Source organism: Lissotriton helveticus, chromosome 3_1 (genome assembly GCF_964261635.1).
Source record: "Lissotriton helveticus chromosome 3_1, aLisHel1.1, whole genome shotgun sequence".
Taxonomy (NCBI): Eukaryota; Metazoa; Chordata; class Amphibia; order Caudata; family Salamandridae; genus Lissotriton; species Lissotriton helveticus.
The window spans coordinates 997,636,292-997,651,999 of NC_136061.1; the positions used below are offsets into that span (position 1 = coordinate 997,636,292).

The window sequence follows — 15,708 nt, forward strand, 5'->3', positions numbered from 1 at the left end:
GGATCCTTGCGCTCTCCGCCTTTATAGATTGGGGATATAATAGCTCCCCTCCAACTCTCGGGAATACCACCTGTGTTAGTTACCGTTCGAAACAGTAAGTTGAATTTACTAGCCCAGTACTGCGGATCCATCTTGTAGATGGCTTGTGGAACGCCATTTGGGCCTGGGGCGCTGTCTTGCCTACTTTTCCCAATTATTTTTAAGATACTTTGCTCATCATCATGCCTTGGCCATGATACTGTTGGTCCATTAGCCTTTGCGCTCTTCCCTTGAGGGACTGGGGCGGTGGCTTCCCACACTGGGTTGTCTGTTACTTCGAAGGGCAGGGTGGTAGCCGTGCTCTGGTTGTTGGTTGAGAATGTGTCCGTTAGATGTTGAGACCATTCTAATTCAGTTATGCAGGCCATGCTTATTGGTTGGGCTGTCCGGTTTACAGAGTTAACTTGCAGCCAGAAAGCCCGCGAGTCCGCTATCTTGATGTTGCACAGTAATTTGGACCAGAACTCATTTTGGAGGTTTTGTTTTTCAGTCCATATTAATTTCTTATATTGAGATCTGACCTTGCGTACTGCTAACCAGACACTGGCATTTTGGGTCTGTCCACGTGCCTGACGTATACGTTTTTTCAAGTGCCCCTTTAATGGTAGTACTGATCTGTTAAATGCGTTCTTAAATTTAAAAGAGGATCTTGTTATGTTGCTTGAGTTGGCCCTTGGGAGTTGCTTCAAGTAATTATTCCAAGTGACTGGGCTCAAGGCATTCTCAGTCAGGAGCTCTTCTAGTAGATTGGTAGGAGTTATTTTTGTAATCCTTAAGGACTAGGCCAACTCCTGAGATCACTGGGTCATGTCAGTGAGCTTTCACTTAGTCTGGGGGTGGGGGCCAACTCCAGTGATTTATAGCTTTGTCAGCAATGTTTTATTTATCTGTATGCATAGGATGAGCTCCTGTTTTTGTATGAACTACAATAACTAGACTGACCCTAAAGTAGATATTATTAGTAGACATTACAAAAATAGGATGTGCTGAGTCATTACTATTATACTTCAGACAGTAACTGCACAGAAAACCTCAGTGCATGGGTTATATGTTTATCTCCTTTCTTCATTCTTAGTTCTTGTCCATTAAATTGTTCATGGGCGCTTGTAACATAGCTGGTATTTGGCATACGTTAATACATGTGACAGTGATCTTTGACCTTTTCCCTACTAGGCAAATTGTAACATTGGATTGGATGTAAGCATTCACTGCGAATCCGTGTCATTTTCCTTTGAAGAAGTAGCTTTAATATAGAAGCATTTTGTAAACCCTCTGGTTTCGATTGACTTCTGAGTGACTTTTTAAGGGACTTCTATTTTTAGTTCTCACCTATGCTATCTGATGGTAAGCAGGACTGTTCTATCTAAAATAGATTTTGAGTGGGCTTTGGGTCAACTCCTTGCTCACAGTCAAGTGGTTCCTTGTCTATTTCAGTTCCTTTTTCATGATTCAATGACTTTCCTTCCAATTGTTGTGTTTTGCCGCTGAAAGAGCGCTTCGGTGTCACTGTGTTTTGATTATGTGAGGTGTATTTTCTCCTGCTAACATCAGTTTTTGTGTGTGTTTTTTTTCATTTTATGCAAATAATTCAACCAAAAATACAAAACATTCCACCGACTTGTAAATGTTACATAAAGAAGAAATAAAAAATACAATACTCTCAGCATTATTGTCATCAGGATAATAAACAAAGCATAAAAAGCTAGAAAGAAAGGGGAAGGGAACAAAGACACAATGGAGAAGTACATACAGAAATATCCAATGATATCCGCCAACACTTGTAGTTAGAAGCGGAATGACACCTAGACCCTAGCCCACCGCCACTTCTCTTCTCCTGCTAACATCAGTTACTTGCATTGTAGTGCATGAGGGAGTACTTTCTCTCCTTTTCTCCACTTCCTTCTTATCCCTGTTTTCCCATCCTCTTTGCTGCCCCTGCTTTCTTTATTGAAATTGTTGTATCTTGGCTCTGTCCCCACTCCTGCACACCTTTGGCACTGTAAGGAGGGTAGCCCATTGGGGTGAGATAGGTAACCTGCGCAAGCGTCGAACCACTTCATGGTGGAGGGCATTCTCCTCAGCCATGCCCCATTTGCGCACTATCCTGTGCCGCAATGCAACTGGCGTGGCTATTGGAGAGCGTCATTGGATTATAAGTGCACCTTCAGCGAGGAGGAGCAGGGCCGGACTGGCCGTAGTGGGCACCGGGCATTTCCCCGGTGGGCCGCTCGGGTGGGGGCCGATTTTGGCCCCTGGGGCCGTTTTTGTTACAGGGGCCGTTTTTGCAGCATAGCTGCAAAATCGGCCCCTGTAACAAAATCGGTCAAACCGGCCCTGGCAAACAGCTCTGCCGCTCCCAGGGGGGCCAGCCAAGCTCTTTGCCAGGGCCAGTTTAGGTTCCCAGTCCGGCCCTGAGGAGGAGCGACAGGACCGCAAAGCGGACATGCACTTTATGTTCTTTTCTACGCATAAAAATGCCCAAGGAGCATGCTCCCCAAGTAAGGATATCAGGCAGTTCCGTGACGTCACACCAGTGGTGTGCTCTGACTGCCAGTAACTCTGCAGGACAGAACCACAGCATTTGTTTGAGATTTGCATCAGGGGTCTGGCAATGTGGACTGTTCTCCTGTGCTTTAGTGAAGTTGCGATTCAACTAGCCTGGCGTAGGGTACGCTCTGTGAAGCATCAACAATTTTATATTTTTAAAACTGGATTTACGGGGGACTAGACGGCGACATTCTAACGCTTGTTCCCATTCCCTATCATGCAAAATCGCAACTGCTATTTTATGTATGGCTTTATACAGCCAAATGATAAGGCTGCGGTCGTCGTCCATGGTAATGATTGTGTGCAGTACCGGATGTGTGGCAGGGTCTCCCTCTGAAGTGTCCCATAGAGTACGGCACATGATGCTAAGTAGTCTATGGACAAGAAACTGCCCTGGTTGGAGGTCGTGCTCCAAGATCAATTGTTCAAACATGAGGAGCTGGCCATCAGAGAAGAGGTCCCTAAGCGTGAGCAGTGAGAATGTTTGGGCCTATTATATATATTCAGAAAAAGTGGGTTGTTACTATCGCATCCATGGAGTTAGAATGTGGAGGGTGACGGAGAGAGAAAAGTGTCCTCTGTAAATTATGATTGAGAGCTTTAGCAAGGTGTGGTGACAACAATATTCCTCATATGGGACAGTCCTTTTGTTACCTTTTGCAACAAGAAATGCCCACTGTACTGGATCCTTTAGAAGGATGCTCTCCATTCGATGGGAGCCACATTGAGTCTTGCTAGATTTGTACAATGCATTCCCACAATTCTTTCATTTAAAGGGTTGTGCCAAAGGTAAGGCAACACAAGGCTCATGTTATTCTGTATGTATGTATAATTTTATTGTGTATAATTAATTAAAATCTTTACAAATACACAAACTGATAAAAGCACCAAAACAAAATAACATACAACAATTTTTCCAGATAAAAAAGAAAATCTAACTTAGGTCAGTCAAGAAGTCTTGGCTTCAATTAAATCTGTATGTGTTCTTATAAAACTCCAAAGTGATGCCAAGCATTGGCGCTCATTGCCATTAACACTACTCGGAAGGGCGGCCCATTTTAAAATGATGGCGTTCCCTTGGTTTATCTACACCCTTCAAAACACGCTGTTACCGATAGCACCCGCATATTTCGCAGCGCTTAATGCAGAAATGATCAAACTATTGTGGGATGGCAAAACGAGTCGGCTAGCCATACAAAAGCTTATGAGGGGGTGGTACGACGGAGGAATTGCCCTTCCTAATGTTAAACAATATGATTGGGCTACGCAGCTAATGGTTATAAACCAATGGCTTCATGTATCACAGGAAGTACCTGCATTTCGCATGGACAGGCATTTACTTGAAAAAGAAGGTATCGTGGGAACATTATACAATAAAAAACGGGACCCGCAATTACAGGCCCAACAGCACACACAGTAGAAATTTGGTTTGAGGCACAGCGTGCACTGGGATGGGAAGGGGTAATTACACAGGCTACACCTATATGGGACACAGAGCGACTAGGCAAACTGAGCAATACGAAGGATTTCCGGCAATGGGACCTAAAAGGTATTTCAAAAGTAGGGGATATTTGGAAAAAGGGGGAAATCGTCCCATTTGAACAAATACAGGGAACATATGGATTAGCACAGACAGAGAGGTTTAGATATCTACAGGTGCAACACGCACTACAGAATGCCCTGCCTTGAGGTGCGCAGCTGCCGGAAGCCTCACCACTAGAGGATAGGCTTCTCACAGATCATTTACACAAGAAAGCCATTTCCCTATTGTACCGAAAAATAGTGAACAACCAACAAGATCCCACAATAGCCCTTAAAGAACGATGGGAGGCGGAGCTGGGGCCCCTGGACACGGCAGACTAGCAGGAAGCACTGGCGTCTCCAAAGGAGGTGGCAATCCCCTCAAGGCTGAGACTACAACAATTAAAAGCCTTACACAGAACATAATATACACGTATACTACTTCATAAATTGGCAAGCACTGACACATCGCTTTGCCTGCGACAATGTGGCCTTTCCGGGACGTTCATATACACTATCTGGAGATGTCCCAACATCAAGTCATACTGTGAAGCAATTATGACCACTATGTCGCAGGTCCCAGGGATAGAAGTCCTCGCTATTAATATATGGGACCCAACAGACCTCAATCAGTCGGACCAGAACTGGGTAACACTCGGCCTGACATTGGCAAAATTGAATATAGCTCTTAACTGGGGATCCCGGCAGACCCCAACACTGCAAAAATGGTACGAAGATATGGACACCACAATGGTGACTGAGAAAGCAGTATATGTACACAGGGGATGCCCCAAAAAGTGGGCCCGAATATGGGGAAATTGGAACGCCTACCGTGGCAATATATGTGAGCCCCCCCCGGGAGGATGCTGGGTCTGATGTTAGCGACTAATTAGAGATTAAAAGGGACGACTGTGTAATGAGCGGCAAGTTCACTAGGCTTTGTAATTTCTTGGTAAACCGACAAAGAACATAGGAATGTTGAAGAAGAAATGTAAATATATACATGTGTGTACCGGCAATAATTATAAGATGTGATTATATGAACATGTACCGTTTCTTGTGCGTTGGAAAATAAAAACAAATTGACCAAAATCTGTATGTGTTCCACCTACCGCCTGCAGAGGCCAGACACAGAATACTTTCTCGTTGTCATATAGGGATCCTTTAGGCTATAAGTGAGGTTCACAGTGCTTGAACAGGTATGCGTAACTAGGCTATTTAGGCCCCTTGTGTGTTGATGCCAGTCTGTCTCTGCCCTCTTTGTGCTATAAAAGGTCAACAGCCAGATGGTGATTACATGGGATCCTGTTGTTAGCCTATGATTAGCTTGCTCCAGGACCAAGGGCCATATGTATCAAGCTAATTAGCATTCGCAAAGGCCGAAATTCTGTGAATTTCGGCCTTTGCGAATGCTAAGTAGACAAATGGTATGTATCAAACTTGTTTGATGCAAAATAAGGAATAGCAAAATTTGCTATTCCTTATTTTGCGATTGCACTTAAGGAATCGCAAATTTTGCGATTCCTTAAATGCAATGTATCAAACAAAAAATATGCAAAAAATGCCATTAAGGATTCACAAATTACCACCAACTTCTAGTTGGTGGTAATTTGCGAATTCTTTTCAAAAAGCTTTTTTCCAAAAAACAAAAGGTGCCATATGACGCCCATACATGCCCTTAGGGCATGTATGTGCGCCATATGCCCCCAAATTTCTTTTTCAGGGGTGCAGCAGGGTGTTCTTGAGACACCCCTGCACCCTTGGAAAAATTCCTAATTTGCGATTAGCTAATTGCTAATCGCAAATTGCACCTTCATTCCTATGGGCCTCCTGGCCCATGGAAATGAATGGGTAATTTGCGATTAGCAATTTGCTAATCGCAAATTAGGAATGGTAAAGAATCGCTATTTAATAGCGATTTTGTACATACATACCGTTTTGCGAATTCCAAATAGCGATTCCTTAAAATTCGCTATTTGGAATTCGCTAAACGGTAGTATGATACATATGGCCCCAAATGACTTCAGAATAGCAAGCCAAGACACAAGAGTTAAAACCTAGTGCTAAGGCCTCATTCCAAGTACGGCATCCATATGACAGGACCAGGTGTTTCAAAAGAGAGCGACGAGCGCTCCCAAATTTTGACCAGCTAAGTAACAAATGAGTGAAAGATTCTTTCTTGAGACCCTTTCCTTTGCCTCACTCAGAAAAGAAGTAAGAAGCTCGTGTTATTCATATCACACCGAAATGGCATGGCATCCATGATACCCAGACCTCCTACAGGTGATACATTGTGAGTGCATTTGCTCTCAGACTTTCTACTATCGTAATTCGGGAGTCAAATCTTACATCCAAATGGAATTTGGGAGAATAGCTCTGACCTCATTAAGGTGGTGTTTTTTGTGCAGCAGGCAACCTCCTGCAAGAGCTGTGTTCTCAGGGGATGTATGGAGGAACCCTGCATGCATTTCCCATGCATGCCTTTACTCTGCAGTCACTACCCAGCTGTGACGTTACCGCGCGTTCCATTACCACGCAATTAGTTACCATGACTTGCCTTACGGGGATGCTGCACTTTGGAAAATTATAAATTACTATTCCAACTCCAGTCAGTTTATCAGTAGGGAAGGTGTTGGACTTAAAATCCAACACGAGTCCAACAATTGCGCCCCTAAAGCAAGTTGTTGTAACGACTTGCTTTAGGTAAAGGAACATGTGGTGACGTCGCATTCGGGGTACTGACTGCAGAGTAGGCAGGTTGTGTTTCTTCCTGCGGTAAAGGATGTTTCCCGTTCTCAAGGATGTTTCCTCGATGGTGGTTGTTGCGTGGTGTATCAATTTAGTCAATTTGCATATCAGAGATTTCTGGTGTAATCCTCTCCCTTGCCCCCACTTTCACTAGTGCTGTGGGAAGGTTTATACAAAGACTCTGCATAAGTGAATTTCCTTTAGAACAGTGATACTCAAAGTATGGCCATGGGGCAGCTTGCGGCCCTCTTGACCTTTACATGTGGCCTCCCTGGTGAATAGCAGCACGAGCTACTATTTAGCTGCTGAACCCTTATATTCAGATTTAAAAAAAAAAAAAAACAGGCAAACATTTGTTAACTTGCACATAAATGCTTGCCTCTTAATTTATCATTTTTTTTTAGACCTCCCATCACAATCCCTGACGCACCCACACCCCCTACTGCCACCCTGCTAGCATATGTGCGGGACACACCACAGGCCATACTTTTTTGGCCCCTGGTCAAATGTTGGCGAGTACCCATGCTTTACTTACTTTTCTAATATTCTTTTTGGTAGATAGGATAGCTCCTGGAGATTCATTGTTGCCCTCTCGACTTTCCTCTTCAGAATGATTCTTCATTATGTATTTTTATTCGTTCTGCCTATGCCGCTATAGCCTACGATGGATGCCAAAGAAAATGGGCCGAACTGATGTTACTTGCTGAATCTGTGTATCATATATAATTCATTCACTTCCGGTATCTTTGAATCTGGAAACATTGATGTGTAGCGAATCCAAGCACCTGTGAAATAGGAATGCAGAATAATGTTCCGGTTCGTACAAGAAATGTGCAAGAGCTATGTCATCTAGCAGAATGAAGGTTGCCAAATGTAGGTTTTTCATCTTTATAATAGTGTTAATCATGTACACATGTTTTTTGTGCCCTTTATTTAATTTTTATCTTTTTTGTACTCCTCATTTTAGGCAAAATTCCACCAAATGCTACATTGATTTTTGAGATTGAACTTTTTGCCGTCAGCAAAGGACCACGAAGTGTTGAAGCATTTAAAAGCATAGACTTGGACATGGACCAAAAACTTTCACGAAATGAGGTGGCGTATTGTTAATAATGCTGTTAAAAGAGGAACATGATGCATTCTATTTAAATTGTATTTATCTATGACCTTTAAACTTTTGGAAGAAACTGCACATTCTTAAGAATTAATTGTAATTTGACTCACAGGAAGTAAATCAATACAGTCCGAAAAGTCTTCTCTTGGAAATCAGGAGGCTTTTTGTCTTTAAATCCATCTGTGGTTCAAATCAGATGTGGTTTAGAGTTTGCTCCAACCATTCAGCACAATTTCAGCACCTCGCTCGCCATCAAACTATGCACATGCCTTGAAAGAGGTCTTGGTGTGCCCTTGTTTTTTTTACAGAACTAGTACTATCTGTTAAATATGCAATATAGACCAGTTATTTGTCTGTATCTAATGCCTCATTCCTTTGTGACCATTTAGAGTAAAACTGGGCTTCTAAGCAGTGCTTCGTTTGTTAAAAAAAATGAGTTCCGGTGCCAAAAGCTCTGCTGAGAAGCCCAGAGGCGGTGCAGTTAAATGCCTCTATAGATCCTAGTTTTATATTCTTTACAACTCCGTCATGCATTAACACCCTACCTGCCAACCAGAGACCCTTTTGACTTTAATTTGGTGGAGGTGAAGCTAACCATGTCTGAATTACCTAACAAAAGAACTTTACAAATCTACAAGACATTGGTAATACACACGTCTGGCATATTTCCAACCCTCAGAGTGGCTTTGGAGTCAGAACTTGGTCCCTTGGACGAAAGTGAGTGGCAGACTAACTTAATGGCTCCTAGAGAGATTGCCATCTCCACTCAGCATAGACTTAATTTAAATGCCTCCACTCTTATACTTAGCCAGGAAAAGGCTCGAGCAAATGGGAGGAGATCCCTCCTGACTTGTACGAGATGTCAGGAAGGTGAAGCAGACTTCATACATACATTGTGGATCTGTAAGGCTCTAAATGGCTTCTGGGAGGCACCAGCAAGAGTTAAATATATTGTCGTGGGCACCCCAAATTTACTTAATTCTCAACAGACACTTCCTAATATCTTGGATGATCTGGGCTTGAATATGTACATGACGGTGTTTGGGGGACTTGGGCTGATTATAAGTAGCTCCACGCCCTCTTACAATGAAAACAGGACTAGATGCAGAATTGGAAGCCAAGGGTGAGGGTGTAGTACCATGGAATACTTTATTGAGAACTCTTTATACGTGACTACACAACGGTCATAGACATGAGATATCAGTACAACTGTGCCATGTAGGTTAGTTACACCTACTCAGCCACGGCCCGTGCAGGTAAGAGTGGGGGGCCGGGTGGGTGTGATTTCGACAGACGACGAGTAGGGAAAATTGATTATTTATTTACTTTTACCATGTGGTCATCTGCCGAATTCCCCCCAACCCCGCCCCAATCGCTCTTACCTGCACGGGCCATGGCTGCACTTACTTGATAAATGTAGGTATGTATATGTGACAATACCTTGCTGCACCTTGTTGTACAGTTACTATTGGTTTTTACTTGATGTGAGGTATATTATAAATTGGTTTACCAAAAACGTATTGAATTAAAACAGTATAGTAATGCACATATTCAACAGTCTTACTCCTCATTTTTCTTCTATCCTCCAGACAATCCACACAAGTAAATATGGAGTGACTGTAGAGGAGAATGTAGATACATGGACATTTTATGTGTAGATTTCCATGTATACTCTCTTGGATTTGTGAGACTCCCCGTAAAGCCAGAAATGTAGGCAAATCTCTGTAGAAAACACATCATGCTTATATTTCTGACTATAACATTTCCTTTGTGAATCAAACCTCTTAAAATGAGCCTGGCTTAGCTCTACTGCGTTTCCTTTGTGGTCGCTAAATAGAATGGCCAGTCCCTTGTGTCTGATATCAAAAATGCAGATACATAAATGATTGCTGAAATTCTTTGCTGTACGTTGTGCTTTGCGAATTTGGGTCTCATTTAATTTGCTACTGTGATGGAGACAGACCTGATGCCACACCATCCGCACCTGTACATTCTAATTTAAAGATGTCTGCCAAAGTGGCTCCTGGAGACATTGCAGGTGCCATTTCTGGAAAATTATTATCAGTAATGATAGGTCTGCTGTAAATAACATGCCACACTCACTGAGGCTTTTCTGCAATCACATGGGGGAAATTTAAAGCATTTTTCTGACTGACATTGACATGGTCTACAAGGTGTTGTCAGACAGCAAGGACGCTATTTCCAGTGATGCCAGGTCCACTAACAGGGTTTTCCAGATGATGAAGCCAACAGCAGCTCTGGCATCAAAAACACCACATGTTCCCACACTGTGCATTAGGTGGAGAAGGCAGAGGCAGATGATTGGGAATATCCTCTGTTTTTGTTGGATGTCCCACCGCTGCTTACCTCTTAATAATACCATTTGGTTTTAAGTACTTCAGGAGGTGGAACATCACAGTACATATTGCTGCTCAATAAAACAATCTGCATCTTATTTCTACCTTAGGGAGGGTTCTCTCATTTCGTGTCCAACCAAATGATCTTTGATATTCTTTTTTGCAGTTAAATCACTACCTGACAGAAGAATTTCTGAGAGACGGCAAACCACGCGACCAATCTCTCCATGACAAGATTCTACAAGATATATTCCAGAAGAATGACCATGACGAAGATGGTTTCATTTCCGCCAAGGAATACAATGTCTATCAGCACGATGAATTATAATAAAGGAAGCCCTATAAGCAGTGTTGCATTTCTTTTTGCCTACTGGATTTAAAGAAGATGACATTCGCTATGTGATTTATTGTATTTTGTGACATTTTTTATTTATAAAACAATGAAAAACATTGAGTCTGATTTTCTCTTTTTTTTTATAAAAATTTTACGTTTATTTAGTCCGTTTAAGTATCTGCAGTTCACAAAGAACATTTTGGAAAAGCTTATTTCTTGTGTTATCTTGTGTGTACAGTTTAACACTGACGTGGAAAAGCACACACAGGTTGCTCTAGAATATTATACACACGATATGAAGATTTGTGTTATTATTAGTATTTGCAACTTTTGTAAGTAGACTGTAAGCCTGAAGACTTTTTAAAGTACATTAGTTGTATTATAGCTCAAGATGAGATGCAATTCCATGTATTTTATATCCTTACCTAATCCTTCACCTATGTATCTCACCAGAGGGCAGTTTACTTACCAGTGCTCTCATCTTACAAACCATAGTTTTACGGAGATTAAGATAAAATCGTTCTTATTGAATGTAAAACCACCTGCTCGGCAGTAAATCTGGTGAAGAACCCCCAAAATATTTAGTCAAAGTCATTCATTGGAAGAAAGCACCCATCTACTTCCCGAGGCAATATTTCGGATTGCAAAGAGGTAGCCAAAAAATGTGTGCTTGCATACCTGACCAGTTTATTTGAAGAACATGACCAGTTAGGGTATCAGAGCGCTGTACAAACAACAGGTAAGTTACACACACAAGAGAAATGCAAAAGGAATAAACAATTATCAAAACATATACAATATAACACTCAGTACGCATAATTAAGCACCATATGTGCCCCAGAAAGTAGTAAAGCTGAGTGGCTTCAGGTCTACTTTTGAAGTCATTTATTCAGCAGATGCATTTTTACTTCTTTTTTTCAGGAGAATTTCGAGGGGTTAGACCTGAGTGAAGGAAGCAGTACATTCCAAATTCTTGGGGCTAGACCGGAGAATGAGCAGTTGTAAGTTTTCTTTATTGTTGAACTTCTGAGGTTTCCTTAGTAGGGAGTTGACGCTTCCTAGATGTTAAGTTGAAATATTTAAAGACAGAAACACATTCCCAACGATGTATCAGGTTTATTTTTCAAGTAAGTACAACAGCCACATCCAGGAGCGTCGCACCCTCAGAGGCTCGGTCAGCAACTGACAGCAACCGATCGAACCTCCGGAGATGCACACTCCATGCGCGAGTAAAGCAAAGAATGTAATGACATCAATGGTAACATCAGGCAAATACAGCATGTTTAAACAGTAGCAATATTATAACTATTACATCACCTCCAACCTTAATAAACAAAAATAAATAAATCAACAAAATTAACAAAGTAACATCACTAACAGCAAAAATTCAATAACCCTTTCAGTATTAATAGGAAAGAAAATCCTTAAATCTCGTAGGTAGTGTTCTTACACGACAACCTCAAGAATTACCTCCATCACATTCCATTTCATTACCTGACGAAGGCAAAGGTGTTTGATTTCTTAAAGATGTTTGACTTTCACCATTGTTCAAACAGTATGAGCAATCGAGCCCCTCCTCCTCCATCAAAGAGGCTTTCTTGTTTCTGATTACTTCAGATTGATTTTTAGACACTTTAACTAATTGCCTTTTGCTCCACCAGCCTTTATCCTGAAGGAAGGCTGAACCCTTACTGACTTTACAAACCAGAACTGGATTAGAAAATATGGATTCCCCTTTTCTGATTTTAAAAGGTTTTTTAAATAAAACCCAGTCACCCACCTTAATTTCAACATTGGTCGTAGAACACTTACCATCACATTTTCTTTTCATTTTCTCTTGACTTAATTTAACATTCTTTCTTAAATTCTTGTCCTCAGCAACACATGTTATTTTACTACTTTCTAACCAAGATGGAAGCAAATTTGTTTTAGCCTTTCTGCCCCTCAAAAACTCAAAAGGAGAGATTCCTGTTGTACAGTGTGGAGAAGTGTTGTCATTCCACACTTTTTTTCCAAAAATGATTTCATATCCAGGCCAGCCGCCAGTGCTGTCTGAATCCCCTCTTTAAGAACTTTATTGCCTCTCTCTACTAACCCGGTAGAAGTTGGAGAATATCTGGCTACTCTTAAATGTTTGATATCATGATTTTTCAAAAACAAGCACATCTTTTCAGAAACAAAATGAGTCCCATTATCAGTAACCAGAGATTTAGGTGCACCTTTTAAAAAAACACCTTGTTCAGAAAAGCAACTGTGCTGTCTGTGGTCGGAGTATCCACACATTTATAGTACATCCACTTAGAGTGGTAATCCACAGCTAAAATAAAAAATCTCGAAGACTCATCAAGAAGATTATATGGTCCAGAAAAATCCAGACTTTCTTTTTCCCAAGCTTTTTCCGGAAAATCAGTAGGGTGAAGTGGAACCTTAGGACGTTTCCAGTGTTTATCTGACAGTAAACATTTTTCACATCCATCCAACAAACTTCTTACCTGAGCCTCTAACGAAGGCCACCAATAACGAAGCTTAACTCTCATACATGTTTTTGTCACCCCTAGATGTCCCCGTGAGCAATTTTGATTAAAGCATTTCTTAAACTAGTAAGTGGAATAAATTTGTCACCTCATAAAATCAAACCTTCCTTAACAGATAACTCATCTGCAACTAAAGACCAATTTCTTAACTCACCAGATACATTTCTAGCATCAGGCCACTTAGACAAAGAAAATTCTATGACTTTAGTTAAAACGTCATTGTTTGCACGTTACGTTACGTTACGTTAAAAGTATTTGTACCGCGCACGTTCATCAACGGTTTCATGGCGCTCTTGACATAACAGCAGCTAGGGTGGGGAAGTTACTCAGGTAGTGATTGAAATAAAAGAGTCTTAAGGAGTTTACGGAAATGATCGTAAGTGGGACAAAGACGAAGTGCAGTAGGAAGGGAATTCCAGGTGGCAGGTGCCATGGCGGAGAAGCTAAGGCCACCATGCTTTTTCCGCCTGGTTTTGGGGATGACCAAGAGATTGAGGGTGGCGGAGCGGAGGTCTCTGTGAGGGACGTACCGTGTCAGGCAGGAAATAATAAATGCTGGGGCTGAGTCAGACAAGGCTTTAAAAATGACACAGCCAAGTTTAAAGATGCAGCGTTTGGTGATAGGAAGCCAGTGAAGACTACGCAGAAGAGGAGTGACATGCTGGTACTTAGGCTGGCGAAAGATCAGGCGGGCTGCCTGATTCTGAACAAGTTGCAGCCGGTGGAGGTGGATAGATGGAATTCCGGCATACAACGTGTTAGCATAGTCGAGTCTGGAGGTGATCAATGCTAGGATGACTAAGATCAGAGCATCTCTAGTGAGGAACCTGCTGATCTTATGAATCCGCCTAAGGTGAAAAAAACAGGATGAGGTAACTGCATTGATTTGTGGCCTCATAGAGAGGTCCTCAGAAATGATCACCCCCAGACTCTTCACCGTGCCAACCGGGTTAGGAGGAGTACCCAGAGAGGGGGGCCAAAAGGTAGAATTCCATGGATTGGTGGAGCCCCCAACTAGTACCAGCTCAGTTTTTGTTGGGTTTAGTTTTAATTGACTATGGAGCATCCACTCAGCGATGTTAAGCATGGTGGACTGAAAATTGGAGCGAGAGGAAGGAAGATTGGCAATGGGAAAAATTAACTGGAGGTCATCTGCGTAGTTAAAAATAGTGACCGGGGTATTACGGAGGGAGACAAGAAGGGGCTGGAGGTACAGATTAAACAATAAGGGTGAGAGCGCGGAGCCCTGAGGGACCCCACAAGTAAGGGGTGAGTAGGACGCAGAAAAAGTAGATAAGTGTACTGCCTGAGTACGATGTTTCAGAAAAGATCTGAGCCATTCGAGGGCCACCCCCTGGATACCGGCATTGTTGACACGGTCGATCAGAATGGTATGATCAACCGTGTCAAATGCAGCCGACAGGTCCAGGAGGACAAGGGCCTGGGGGATGTTGTTGTCGGCACCTTTCCTCAAGGCATCCATGACGGCTACTATGACCGCCTCGGTGGAGTGGAGGGGTCTAAAGCCAGCTTGTTGGTTATCCAGGAAGGAGGAATTCTCTATAAAGGTACTCAGGCAGCGAGTAACATAAGTCTCAAGGATTTTGCCCAAATAAGGAAGAAGAGAAATTGGGCGGTAATTACTTAAAACGGTGGGGTCAGCATTAGTTTTCTTAAGGATGGGAATAACAGCTGCCTGTTTGAAGGAACGAGGGACCTCCCCAGAAGCGAGAGAGTTGTTAAGCAGGGCTAATGGGGGGCCAGGGCATGACAAAAAGGCTTCTCTAAGGATCTGAGGAGGGCAGCAGTCATTAGGTGATCCTGAGCTGACTTTACGAAGAAGAGCGAAGAATTCATCTTGAGAGATTGGTGGAAGCTGAATCAAACGGCTTGGGTTCATTGGGGGGGGTAAAGTAAGAGGTGATGAGGGGGGGGAATGTTATCTTGCACATGCATCTTTCCATTCTGATTCGGAAATAACTGAATTACAGTTTTCAATTGCATCAAGAACGGCAACACATTCAACCTCGTCTTCCTCCATATCATCCTCATCATCTTTTTCCATCAACATTCTAGACAAGCAATCCGCTTGGAAATTTTTACCTCCTTGTTTGTGTTTCATATCAAAGTTATATTCTTGTAACTTTGAGACTAAACGTGTCAGTCTTGCAGACATATTATTACTAGGGACTTTAGAAAAAATAAAGGTTAGCGGCTTATGGTCAGTAAAAATTTCAAATGTTCTGCCCCAAATATACATCTTAAATTTTTGAGCCGCCCATACGCAAGCCAAGGTTTCTCTCTAAATTGTACTGTAATGTTTTTCGAAAGATTTCAGAGACCTTGAAGCAAACGCTACAGTTTGATCCTTGCCGTTAACTTTCTGACTAAGGACAGCCCCCAGACCCCTCATACTAGCGTCCACTGTAATGACTGATGGAAAATCATCACGTAAAGCATGTAAAGCCTGAGCTGAAATACTACCTGCTCTAAATCTTGTGACCAAACAATTTT

General features: G+C 42.2%; 1 protein-coding gene across 1 annotated transcript in view; it reads left to right on the top strand.

Annotated features, from left to right (window-relative positions):
* Positions 1-10,776, top strand: part of FKBP7 (FKBP prolyl isomerase 7) — a 132,110-nt gene extending 121,334 nt beyond the window's left edge. The window contains exons 3-4 of the mRNA XM_078681501.1: positions 7,823-7,950; positions 10,493-10,776. Coding sequence (XP_078537627.1) covers positions 7,823-7,950; positions 10,493-10,654 — 290 coding nt within the window. The 3' untranslated portion in view covers positions 10,655-10,776. The remainder of the gene's footprint in view (positions 1-7,822; positions 7,951-10,492) is intronic.
* The last annotated feature ends 4,932 nt before the right edge of the window (positions 10,777-15,708 follow it).